This window comes from Lycorma delicatula, chromosome 1 (assembly GCF_047948215.1).
Source record: "Lycorma delicatula isolate Av1 chromosome 1, ASM4794821v1, whole genome shotgun sequence".
NCBI classification, from domain to species: domain Eukaryota; kingdom Metazoa; phylum Arthropoda; class Insecta; order Hemiptera; family Fulgoridae; genus Lycorma; species Lycorma delicatula.
This window is the reverse complement of record NC_134455.1, coordinates 249,798,269-249,811,387: the sequence shown is the minus strand read 5'-3', so window position 1 is coordinate 249,811,387 and position 13,119 is coordinate 249,798,269. Positions and strand designations below refer to the sequence as shown.

The 13,119-nt window shown below is 28.6% G+C and overlaps 1 protein-coding gene across 1 annotated transcript in view; it reads left to right on the top strand.

Annotated features, from left to right (window-relative positions):
- Cad88C (cadherin 88C) overlaps positions 1 to 13,119 on the top strand; it is a 253,672-nt gene that overhangs the window by 170,817 nt on the left and 69,736 nt on the right. Inside the window, exons 14-17 of the mRNA XM_075375504.1 lie at positions 1,143 to 1,291; positions 5,866 to 6,188; positions 9,632 to 9,946; positions 11,858 to 12,131. Of these exons, the coding sequence (XP_075231619.1) occupies positions 1,143 to 1,291; positions 5,866 to 6,188; positions 9,632 to 9,946; positions 11,858 to 12,131 (1,061 nt within the window). The remainder of the gene's footprint in view (positions 1 to 1,142; positions 1,292 to 5,865; positions 6,189 to 9,631; positions 9,947 to 11,857; positions 12,132 to 13,119) is intronic.

Sequence of the window (13,119 nt, the reverse complement as noted above, 5' to 3'; positions counted from 1 at the left end):
TTTCTGAATCAACTTGAGTATATTTTCTCAGTTGTAAAACATTCATTCCTATTAGGAAATGAGTATTTGACTATTGAAAAAAAAATTCAAGAAAGCAAGATTCATAATTGATCCCAAAAATACACTACAGTTTTTTCACAATTTGAATGAAACCATTGTTTCTATCAGAATTTAATCACAACTGGAAAGATGTGAGTGAGACACTTCATCCACCAGGCCAGTGAGTTGTATCTTAATTCTAATCCCATCAAAAGAATTTTTTTTAAATTAAATAAAAATAGAGATAATATTTTCTTTCATCAAGGGAGAAGTGAGTTACAGATCAGACTTCCAGCAGTACCACAGTGTGCATAAAAAATCCAGAAATTTATTGACATTATTTAACCGACAATAATTCCAGCTGGGGTAAAAATTTCAACCCTAAAAGTACATGATGTTACAGCATTATTGGTAAAATACTTTAGTAATTAATAGAAGAATTTTCAAAATCTGCTGTACTCGAGAAATATTGTTAAGATGTAGAACCATTTATGTAAAACCAAACAATCTAAAACCTTGATATTTTGTGTATTTTATATTAACACATACTGGTTAAACACATTTTGTTTACATCAAATATATATCTTAGTTTCAAAAGCAGCTGCATCCCACTTATAAGTTTTAAAATTAAACATCAAAATATATTGAAAAATATATTTTTTTTAAATTATGGTATTTTGACAAATTTCTCACGTTATTTTCAAATATTAAATTACATTAGTGGAGGTTAAACATTATTAATGATCAAAGATTAAAAAAAAAAAATTTTTTTTATTTCCTGAAAATTTTAACTTTTTGTGATATGTCTGGGTTTTCAAATAAATGACTCAATTATTTATTTGTAAAGAGATGTATGATAGAGGATGGTTTTATTTTGTGTTAATTCTAAGTTACTTAAATTCAATATTAAGACTATCCAGCAAAAAATCATATTCCCAATAATTTATTTGAAATTAAATAAAAAGCTTCAATACAAAACAATATATATATAGTTTTATTCACAACAGTAACATTCTTCTTCTTCTTTAAATGATTTTTTTCTTTTGGAATTATTTGTTTGAATTAATGTTATTTAATGAACTTTTTTCTGTTCTACTGTATAGAAACACTGCTCAATTAATTTTAAACATAGAAGATATGAATGATAATGCTCCTGTATTCCTTCACAATAGATATGAAGGTCGTCTGCTGGAAAACCAACCAGATTTCGATACACCACTTGTTATTGAAGCAAGGGATATGGATTTAAATGGTAACTCATTGACAATTAATCAAGACCAGTAATGTTGATTTTTGGAGTGGTTCAGCTTTCTTTTGTTTATTTTTGTATATGAAATTTTAATAGAATTATCAGTTTGTATTTATAAAAAAATGTATCAGTTTGTATTTATAAAGTTAGAAATTGTAAAATTAATAAAATAAAAGGTAGAAAAACTAATTATTGATATTTATATTTGTCATATTTTTTCTTCCACTATCAAAAAATTTAGTCATGTTGAATATGAAAACCAATATATGTAACATTCTATTTTTTATTATTCATACTTAGTATTATTGTATTTTATCATTGATTTTATAAATGAACCAACTAATTAACAGTAATAAAACAGAAGCTTTGGAGAGATGTCATTTGGTCCTTACACTCAATTCAGTGATTAATTTTTAACTACAATTTGTATTAAAAAAAATAAATAGAATATGATTTTTAATTTTTGTTATTAATGCAATAATAGTAATATTTTATGCAGAAAAGTAGATAAATAAAATGAAAAAAAAAATTATTTATCTTTTGCATTTAATATTTTTACTTATAATAATTACCAAAATGTTGGATCTTGAGTAAACTGCATCACTAACTAGTGTTAGGAGGTAACTCAATAAAATGGAAACATGACATTTCTACCTATATTATTTGGATTAACTCATTTGGAGTGAAGTAGAAAATTAATAAAGAAAGTACATTGTTCCAAAATACCTGGAATTACCATGTCTCATGGAGTAGTATCCTGGAAATAAGGTGTTAAATAAAGTAAAATTCTAAGATTATGCCACATTCACTTAAGTGATCTCAGTTCGACAACATTAAGAGTGTAGTTCATGGCATGATATTGCCACTTTTTAGTAACTAGTAATCAAAGTAGTCAGTATGGCTAAAAAAGAAAATTAATTATTGAAAAATTAATTATATATGAGTTTAATTAAAAACCAAAACTTATGATTATCAAGACTGAAATATGTCTCTCCACCAATAATTTATATTTTCTAATGGTAATTGTGTGTCATTGTTCTACTGTGGTGTAATTTACATATTATATACTGCATACTGCAGTACATAAGGGGATTTTGGTCAAATTCAGCATGTACAGTGGTGGTAAAAAATATAAAGAATAAATCATTTTTATTAACAGATTTATTTTAATATACATTTAAACTTATATCACTGATATTAAGAATTAAATCATCTAATAAGTAGACATTTCTACTACTAATACAAAATTGTAAATATTTAATCACAAACCAAATTTATTTTATGTAACATTTTTAAACTTTTATCAGAGATGGCCAACAAAAAAAGAAACTTGAAGTATTATGATGTAAATGTATAAAACTTCAAATTAAAATAAGTTTGGTCTGATTCGTGATTAAAAATTAAAATTTTTAGTTTATTTACAAAACATATTTATTATATTATTATTTGTGGTTGGACCCTGTTGGATCACGCAAAGCTATTATGATTCAATTTTCTCTGTTTCCATGCTGCTCTCATTTTTTCTCCATGGGTTCTCTTTCTTTCTTCTATCCAGTTGATTCCTGGTCTCTTCAGGACTTCATTCTTTGATTGTACTTTCCATTTTACAATATTTTGTCTGTACAATTTTCTATCTAAAATGTTCGATGAATTTATCTGAGCTTTTTCTAGATCTTTTTTTGACTTGCTGGATCCATGGGATGGTTTTCAGTCATTCTATGTCGGTCACAATTTTGTCGTGAGTCTTGTTGTTAGGAGTCTGTGGATATGTCAGTAAAACTGTAATCTCCTTCTTCAGATGTCTGCTGCAAGATTGGATAATTTTTTGATAGTTTTCCACAATTCAATCTATAGCCCATCTTTTGCTCTTTCCAGGCCAAGAATTTTTCTCATAATTTTTCATTCTTCTTCCAAGAAGTTTTCTAGATTGCCTTTTGTATGAAGTGTGAGGGTTTCACTGGCATACAAAGTTTCAGGCTTGATTACCATGTTACAGTGCAACATTTTTGTATGTATGGACAAGCATTTTTTATAGATATTGTAGGTTTTCTAGTTGGCACTCTTGAGATTTTGTAGGTGAATATTCTGTGCTGTTTTCTCTCCCCCTAGGTTCAAGGATCTCACTTAGGTATTTGAAGTGTGGAACTCTTCTGATTCAAGGATATTGTAGTCGATAATTGGACATCAAGTTTCAAGTAGATGAACTCAGTTTTTTGGAAGGTAATTTGTAAGACAACCTTTCCAACACATTCGTTGAGGATTTCTGTTTGTTTGATTGCCATGATCTCATTGTCTGCTAGTATAGCTAGGTCATCTGTGAAAACTAGACTGAAATTTTTATGTTATCTTTAGGTTGACCAAGCTGTATGGGTTTCCAAGTTTTGATTTTTTCTCTTTCCCATTCGCAGACAACTGTCCAGAACAAAATTGAAGAGAAGCGGAGACAGACCATCATCACCTTGAATGCCAGTTTTTATCAAAAAGGGTTTGCATATTTTTCCCATGAATTTCACCTTGGAGGTAGTGTCAGCAAGTGTTCATTTGATTCAGGGTTTTTGGGTTGAGTCCCTGTTCTTTGAGACTGAAGACAAGGGATTGTCAGTCAGTCGAGTTGTATGCCTTTCTAACATCATCGAAAATGTAACATTTCTGACTGTTCTGTATTTCAAAATTGTTTTTTAACTTGAAAATTTGTTCTCAGCAAAAAAAATTGTGTTCTAGCTGTTATTGTTTGAGCTGTTTTATATATATATATAAATATTATTCTACTGAAGTTAATCATTTTAAGATTCATATTATTCCTCTGTACTGTTAAATTATATTTAAATTCAGTAAAACCGCCTAGAACAGAATATTTTTATGACATATCTTACCTTAATTTTTCATGAAAGTAATTTTGCAGGATCTCGCATCCTTAGTCATGATTGGAATAATATTGTTATTACATAATAAAAATACTAAAATAATGAAAATTGTGTATTAATTTACATAACTGCTGCTATTTGTTGGAGTTTTTTTAAAATCTGTCCCATGTATATCAGATTAAAAGTACTGAGCTTTTGGAGGCCAAAATTGAGAATACATTTATTGTTATTGGAAAATAACATTGTGAGACCACATATGCATCATTTTTTTCAATGACCTGCCATTTTTCAGACAACAACATAATCCTGTTGCTAAAGAACTTCTGTGATTTCTGGTCCAAAACTTGTGACACATGCTTTTCACAGCCTCTTTTGAAACTAGCTTAGTACCATTCAGGAAATTCTGCAGAGACCAAAACAATGATAGCCTGATGGTGCCAGGTACGGGTAATTTGGTGGATGCATTAAAACCTCCCAGTCAAGTTCTCTCAATTTCTTACAGGTCATTTTAAAGAATGTATGTGCTCTGGTGTTGTCAGCATATTATACGACACTCTTTCTGTTGACCAGTTCCAGCCGTTTCTTTTGAATTTCTAGGCACAGTCGCATTAATTATCGACAGTACAGATCAGTTTATTGTTCTGCCTAATAGAAGCAGCTCGTGATGTACAAGATGCACTTCCAATTCTATCAAACGCACAGCATAATCTTCCTGGCCATCAGCATGGGCTTTGCCACAGACTGTGTAGCTTCTCCTCGCTTCAACAAAGATCTTTTTTGCGTATTGTTGTTGTAGGTTATTCACTTTTCATCACTCATGATAAGCGCTTCAGAAATTGCTCAATTTCATTATGTTTCAGTTTCCTTTCACAGATAGAAATTTGATCGAATAAATTTTTCTGAGTCAGATCATGTGGCACCCAAACATCAAACTTCTTTTTGTGGCCAGCTTTTTCCAAACGGTTTAACATTGTTTGGTGATGGATGTTTAGGTCACAGGTGAAGTCATGTATGGTTACATGCCGAACAACTTTTGCCAGAATATGCTAACTATCTTGTGCACAAAATGCTTACTACTTTTTAGACTACCTACTTTTTAGAAATTACAATAGTAATAAATTAGATTTATCTAATCTGGCAGATCATCTTACAAACAACAATCATTTTATTTCTGATATTAACACAAATTTAGAAATTAATGAAGATGTCATACAATTAAACATTTTAGAAAAATATTACATATATAAATACAAACAAAATTTCAGTATGATAAGCCCATCAGACAATATTTGAGGGAAATGGTTTTACAAAACTGCAACAGATAGCAGCACTCATGTAAATTAAACGCAGTCTTTATTGTTTTAGTACTTTTATTTTTAAATTTTTATAATGCAATAACAAAATTATTTCAATAATCACTGAGGATGCGGGATCATGTGAAAGTATTTAAATGAAAAATTAGGTAAGATAGGTACATAATTATCTCAATAATCTCGTCTTATCGCAATATTCTGTACTAAGTGGTTTATTTAATAGAATATATATTTAAATTCTACTTATATATATATATATATATGTATGTATATCATTTTGAAATTTCTTCAAAAAATTGTCATAAAAGAAAATAATAATGTGTTTTTATGTGTATTATGTCTAGTTTCTTTTGACTTTTTCAAACACATTAATTAATTCAGTAATTTTTTATGTCTTCAGGTACAAAAAACAGCAAAATTATATATACAATATCTGAATGGGATAAAACTAAAGCCAATTTTTCACTGGACCCAAACAAAGGTATTTTGAAGCCTACAACACAAATTGATTTTGAACGTTTACCTGGTGTAAGACATTCACAAAGCCCAGTTTCACTTCATTTAAAAGTCAGAGCTACTGACTTGGGAACACCACCATTATTTAATGAAGTGCCAGTTACAGTATATGTACAAGATGTTAACGATAATGCACCACGATTTGAAGTAGAAAGGTATGAAAAAACTATACCGGAAGATTTACCTGGTGGGAGTTCTGTTTTAAAGGTCAGTGTTGATTCTAGTTTATTTGCACAGAAAAAAACTAATTTTTATGTAACATACATAGTATGCTCTTATACAAAGAAACTTAATTTTGTAAAAAAAATAATCTACGCACAGTATATGATTTGATTAGTAAACAAAAATATTTTGTTATAATTACAGAATATCTAACACCAATTTTACTGTTCCATTCTATTACAAAATTCATCTTAGACTAAAAACGTAAAAAAAAAACCTTAAATTTTAATGATAAAATATTACAGATCTACTTGGATCAAAGCTTGCTTCCTGTTTAGGGAAGTAGAGTGAAGATATTCTACTTCGAACATCACTAGATATGTAACTCTTGAGACAAATAAGTTCAGATCTATTTTTTATATTACTTGGTGAGTAAGTTTTGACTCCTACACAAGAATATTGGGCTGGGGAAAAAAGTTGTTAAAAATTCCAGCTTTACAGCCATTTCCCATCTTGTCTTTCCAAAAAAATAAGGGAATAAGGATTTCTGGAAATGTATGTTAATCACTGATGCAAGACAGGAAAGAACTAACAGAAGGGTTATGGACTCATAAGTTCATAGGGATCTTGGTCCATTCCACCCAGCACTCCTTAATTGTAGGATGATAATGGCTGATCAGCTACAGGCAAACTGAGTAACTATCTGAAAAAAGGGAAATCACAAGATAATAATAATATTGAAATTAGCATCTTTAAACCGCAAAAAAATTTTTATCATCCTGCATACATGTAGAATTAATAGGAAATTAATAATCCTCATTGATTTCCAGAAGTAATACATCTAGAAATAATAGAAACGAACTATTCTAAGCCATATAACCAGACTGTTTTGTGGGAGGTAAAATACTGAGAGTTTTTTTATATTGTGAGACAGATATGAATGACATTTGTTTATCTCTTCCCTCAAAGACTAATTGATTAATCAATATTTTCACACTAACTCCATGCATCCAACTAAATCGGAAAGGAAATTTTTATTATCCTCTTATTGAATGTCATAGTTACTACCTAAGGAGATTTGTTTTTCTGTTAATGAATTAATATTTTATACACTTCTTATCATTTACAAATAGTTAATCTGTAAATAATCTACATCTGGTGTTGAGTAAATAATAATTTCTTTTAATGAATTGTTTGAGATCTTAATAGAATAAAATGTTAGCTAAACACTTTTTTATTTTTCATGAATAAAATTAAGATTCTAAATAAAAAATCTCAATTTTTACATCCTTGTATCAAGTAAAGGAAGTATTGTGATTGTGAAAAATTTTGGTGTTCAGATTTCAATGGTAATATCCATTTTTACCATCCCTGAATCTATTTTGACTAGTTTTAGTGTGACGTCTGTATGTCCATATGTATTATGTATGTATGTATTTACATACATATGTATCTTGCACAACTCAAAAACAATTAGTCGTAATATGTTGAAATTTTTTGCACTTCCCCTTTTGATTGCAATCGACTGAAGCAGAAGTGTCCAAAAAATCCCATAATAAGTAATATGTATAATAAGTGGTACTTGTTTTTATTGGTTTCAGAGTTATAGCCAAATGAAATTTTAATTAATGAAATGTTTGGATTTTATAAGTGGAAGACTCTTCGGTTTGAATCAGACTTCATTTCCCTTATTTTTTTTAAATTTAAATATATTAATTTATTAATAATTATTAACCTCTGATTGTAAAAAAAAATTATAGTAAATAATAATTCAATAATAACATTTAAAAAATATCAGAAGTTATTAATGAAATAAAATTTTATGTACTTTTCATTTAAAAAAAAATGTATGTATGTAATTTAATAGGCATACAAGTAAGTCATGTGGTGTTCACATCTGACTTGGTGAATCACCTGATTATTTGTTTTTGTTTTCATTTTGCTGATGGTTACATCATAATAATTTAAAAAACATAGTATTAGATAGATATAAGACTTACATTTATTTAAGGATTAATAAAGGGACTTTTATTTTATCCTAATATTTCAGGTAATATTGTTGTATTAAAATTGTATAAATATTTGATGTTAATAATAACTAATGCTTTAGCAATCGTGTAGCTGTCCACTTTATTAAAGAATTAGAGGATCGTATCTCACTTTCAAATGAAATAAATTTAAATGAAGCGCACCAAAAAATGAGTATATGTAATTTAATAGGCGTACAAGGAAATCATGTGGTGTCCACATCAGATTTTTTTTAATAGAAAATGCAGTTTAAAATTTTTTTAAAGTCATTTAAAACAACTTTTTAATATCCTATTCCAATTATTTTACTCTACTCACCTTCACCCACAGAATAACAAACAGTAAGATAATAAATGATACTTAATTCATCACTTTCTTCTGAAGGTAAAATAAATTCTGACAATTTATTTGTCTGTTATCTCTGATGCCATTAGTCTTCTTCCACCTATTGAATCTACTAACAAGCAATGCATTATGCTATTCTGTCACGTATAATAAGTTGTTTTCTCTCACTAATTTCTCTAATATCTTTACACAGATATCCCATGTAGTGAATGTTTGATGTTTTCCCAGAATTTTTTTTTATAGTAATTGGATTTCAATAAGTTCAGAGTCAAAATATGAACAGTTATCTAAGATATTGCCCTGTGGATATACATTTATTTATCTTTACAAGTTCATAAACCTGAGCTTTGAAAATCTCAATGCTGAATATTTTAAACAGCTGGTTACACATTACTGCTTCCACTACATTTGACAGAACATTTCTCAGCTACTACAGTGTGATGTACTATTAACAGATAGAATATACTTTGGTTGTTAATTTGGAAGTAAACAATTTCTTACTTAGTTATGGTAGTTATATTCATCTCTGATGATATTTATCATTTTTTTAATATTTAATCATCAATGGATGATACCTTTCCTTGGTGAAAATCCATAATTAAAAATATCAAAAGGAGTGTAGCAAGTGAGTTATTAAAATATTCTGTTTCTGATAATATCCAATATAACAGCTACAGTAAATGCAAATTGTATATCAAAAAAACTATTTCTGGCTTACAAAATATATTATCAATAAGCTGAATAAAAATCTGAAGTTACAATCTATTGTATAAATCTTCTCAGGCCATGAATGGTACTTTTTTGATCAGAATTAATCTATTTTTTTAAATATATTTAATTTTTATGTACAAATAAGATCATCTTATAATAAAATTTTAGTTCGTAATTATTTAAGATTTGTCTTTGTTAAAACAAATCATTTCAATGAGAACTTGAACTATAGTTGTTCAAGAATGGTCAAACAACTTTACATAAAGTTATCTCTGTTTGAAATATCAATGTTTCTTCAAAAGAATACACAAAATAAGATGATAAATCAATACTCTTTATCTTGAATTCTCATTTTCGTTTTAAAATATAATAAAATAACCATTATTGTTATATCTGTAAAACAGGTTACTGCATGGGATGGTGATGGTTCAGCACCAAATAATGAAGTTGTTTATCGCATCCAGTCTGGTGCAGGAGATAAATTTGTTATGGATTCTGAATCCGGAGTTATAAGTGTAGCACATGGTGCAAGTCTTGATCCAGACTCTACCAAACCACGAATGCTAAAATATTCTTTAACTATTATTGCATTAGATGGAGGAATTGGAGTCCACCAGATGACATCAACTATTCAAGTTGAGATTAATATTGAAGATGTTAATAATAAACCTCCAGTGCTTACCGAACCAGGAACAGTTCGAATTCGAGAAAATACTCGAGTAAGGAGCTTTATATAATTTCTTACTGTCATATCAAAGTATAGTACATTTCATTTTGTCTGTTGAGAGTAATTTTTTCTTTCCTTTTTTTTTTAAGTAAGTGATCTTTTAATATTGCTGACGTATCCTTCCTATGAGATGCTATGGTATCATGCTATCTCTCTTGGTTTTTTTTATATTAGTAATTCATCTTTGTTGTAAGTTGCAATTTTTGATTCAAATCTTATGGCAGCAGCAAACTTTTAACTATCAAGAGCATAATTTATTGTTAATTACCAAGATCCAGCTAGAACAAGGACAGAAAGGAGCTAAACTGTGAAAGCATGGCTGAAAAAGGAACTTGACAGTAATTTCAAATAACATATATACAAAAAATAAAAATTAAATTGTAACAATTATACTTAATTTTCAAATTAAATCAACTTTTTCATAAGGTAACACAACTTTTCGTGGTAAGGAAAAAAATATATATCATTTCATTAGATTGTCTGGAGATTGTTGAAGAATTGTAGTTGTCTTACAAAGAAAATCAATTTGCAAAAACATGTTATTCTAAAGGTTTTGATGCATATTCATTTTTCGCTGTGTATATTTGCATAATTTATAAAAATGTTTATAGTGGAAAGAAAGGTACCAGTCTTATTTTAGAACAATTTGTCGTAGGGCTATTATTACTTAATGAAATAATTTCTGTTAGTGTTAAAATATACTTCACAGATACACAAAACTTTACAATCAACTTTATAACTTTTGAATAATTGAGTACGTAGATCAGATCAACATGATCATGTCATGTATGGGTAGTATTCGTGATTTTACCACATACACCAGCTACAACTAAGTTTTTAAATAGCTTGTATCACTGTCACTCCCCTACAAGAGTTTGTGAATGTGTTGAATTATTTGCTAGTTGAGATGTTCCTCTTTTGTACAAATAATCTTATCAATTTTGATTTGATGTTGCCTTTTAATGTTGCCTTCTACTAATAATTGTAAACAGACTTTTGATGTTGGGATAGTATGAATGTGGTGAAGAGATAGTATTAACCTGTCTTCATCTGGTGTGCTAGATTAATAAAATCCATTACCATATCTACAGCTTCTTACCCCCACAAAGATTTTTATTTTGATGGGGCATTCTTCTTCATATCCTCAAACTATTCATCTCATTGGAAACAATTTTTTTTCCACTCATTTCTTCAAAAATATCCATAGCCAGAATCTTTATTTGTGAAAGAATAATTATAACTTAAGTGTGCTATTTAATAACAGTTCCATTCTTATTGCTGCTACATGAACTGTAGTTCTACAAATAACTAGCTTTCTTAACTTTTAATTATTGTCATTATAGAAAAAAAAATGGATTTATTTTAAAAATACAATCTAATTATTTCTTCTCAAATGAAAACTGTGATTTATTTTACTCTGTGTTTTAATATGAATGTTTTTATTACCTTCTCTGGCAGTTTCTCACATTTAAAGTCCATAAAATTGAAGATTTCTGTAAACCTGAAATGGTAGTCGTCGAAGTGTATTAATAAGATGGATGTTGGTTCTAAGTTACTTTGTAATTTTTCTCTTTTCTTTTTAATTTTTGTTTTGTTACGTAAATTTTTTCTTTAATGGAAAACAATTGAAAAATACTACCCAGAACTGATTTACATTTCGCATAAATGAAAAACAGAAAAAAATTTCTAATAATCAAATTAGAAAGATAGTGTTGACCCATCACAAGATTTATAGAGAATGACTGACTGTAAGATATAAAGGTAGGTTGATATTCAGCAGTTTTTTACTAAAAAGAAAGTTTGAGTAATGTTTTTAATGTTTTTTATAATAAATAGCAAAAAATCTTCAAAGATATTGTTAAGAGCACTTATTATTCTAAGAACAATTATTATTTTTTTTAAGGTAGGACAAGCTGTACATCGCATTGTTGCTAAAGATCCAGATGAGAATCCAGTTTTAAGGTATACAGTAGATGTTGAAAACTGTGAGGCTCGAAGTGAAGAAGGAACAATTGTAAAACTCTCTGAGTTTGATTTTCTGTCTGCTCTTGAACTTAATCCTCTTGATGGTTTGTTGAGAGTTGTGCGACTACTTGATCGTGAAAAAGTAGAGATAATAAAATTAGCAATTCAAGTCGAAGATCTAGCAGCAGCTACTGGCAAACAGATTGATAATGGTAAATATTTACAAACATGATGCTAATGATATTTTCTATTATTAATTTTTTAATCAGTTGATTTTAATTTAAGTTAAATTCTGACAGATCTTAATCAATATTATGGATAAATACTGTAAAGAGATACTCTAGAGCAGCGTTTTACAACCTGGGGAGCATGACCCTCCACAGGGGTCGTGGTGATATGAAAGAGATATTTAGTTATTTTCTTTTTTGTAAAGAAAATAAATAAATGAGATGATTGCATTTATTTGTTTTTCATTTAAAAGTTTTTCCATATGTGAATCTATGTTAAAAACACACAAAAGAAAATTGTTTTCCAAGTGATAAAAGACGATTCCTATATTTAATTTTTAGCACAACTAAAAATTAAATATAATATCACAACCAAACACAAACCCTTTTTGCAGAGATGAGTTGTGGTGAAAGGGATTAATATTTTCAATGGTTCTGTGACTAAATTTCCATATTCACTTCCACATGCAATCCAAAACGTATCCAAATATTCAGGTGTGAATTGTCACTGTAACATTTTATTGACAGACAATTTGATGAGCTAGTCATGAATCTCAATTGATAACTTAGAACTTGCAACAACATTTTCACTAAATTGATTCAGTACCCATCTCTGACAAATCATTTTTATATTCTGGGAAAAACTTCGGCCACTGAATTTTTAGTTCACACCAATGCATCTAGTGTCTTCTTCATCCAAATTTTTTTCAGTATAATCGGAAATGAGTAGAAACATATTAAGATTTTTGCTTTGAAGGCAAATAATTCAAATATCGAACTTCTTAATGAAAGCATGAACTTTTTTCTGTCATTAATAAAATGTTTTTATCATGTTCTTGTAAATTCACGTTCAAGTTGTTTAAATGTGAAAATACATCAGCTAAGTTAGCCAACAGCAACATAAACTGATGATTCTGAAAAAAAAACGTCGAGAATGGCATTTTTTATCCTGGAAAAATATTAATTTGTCTTG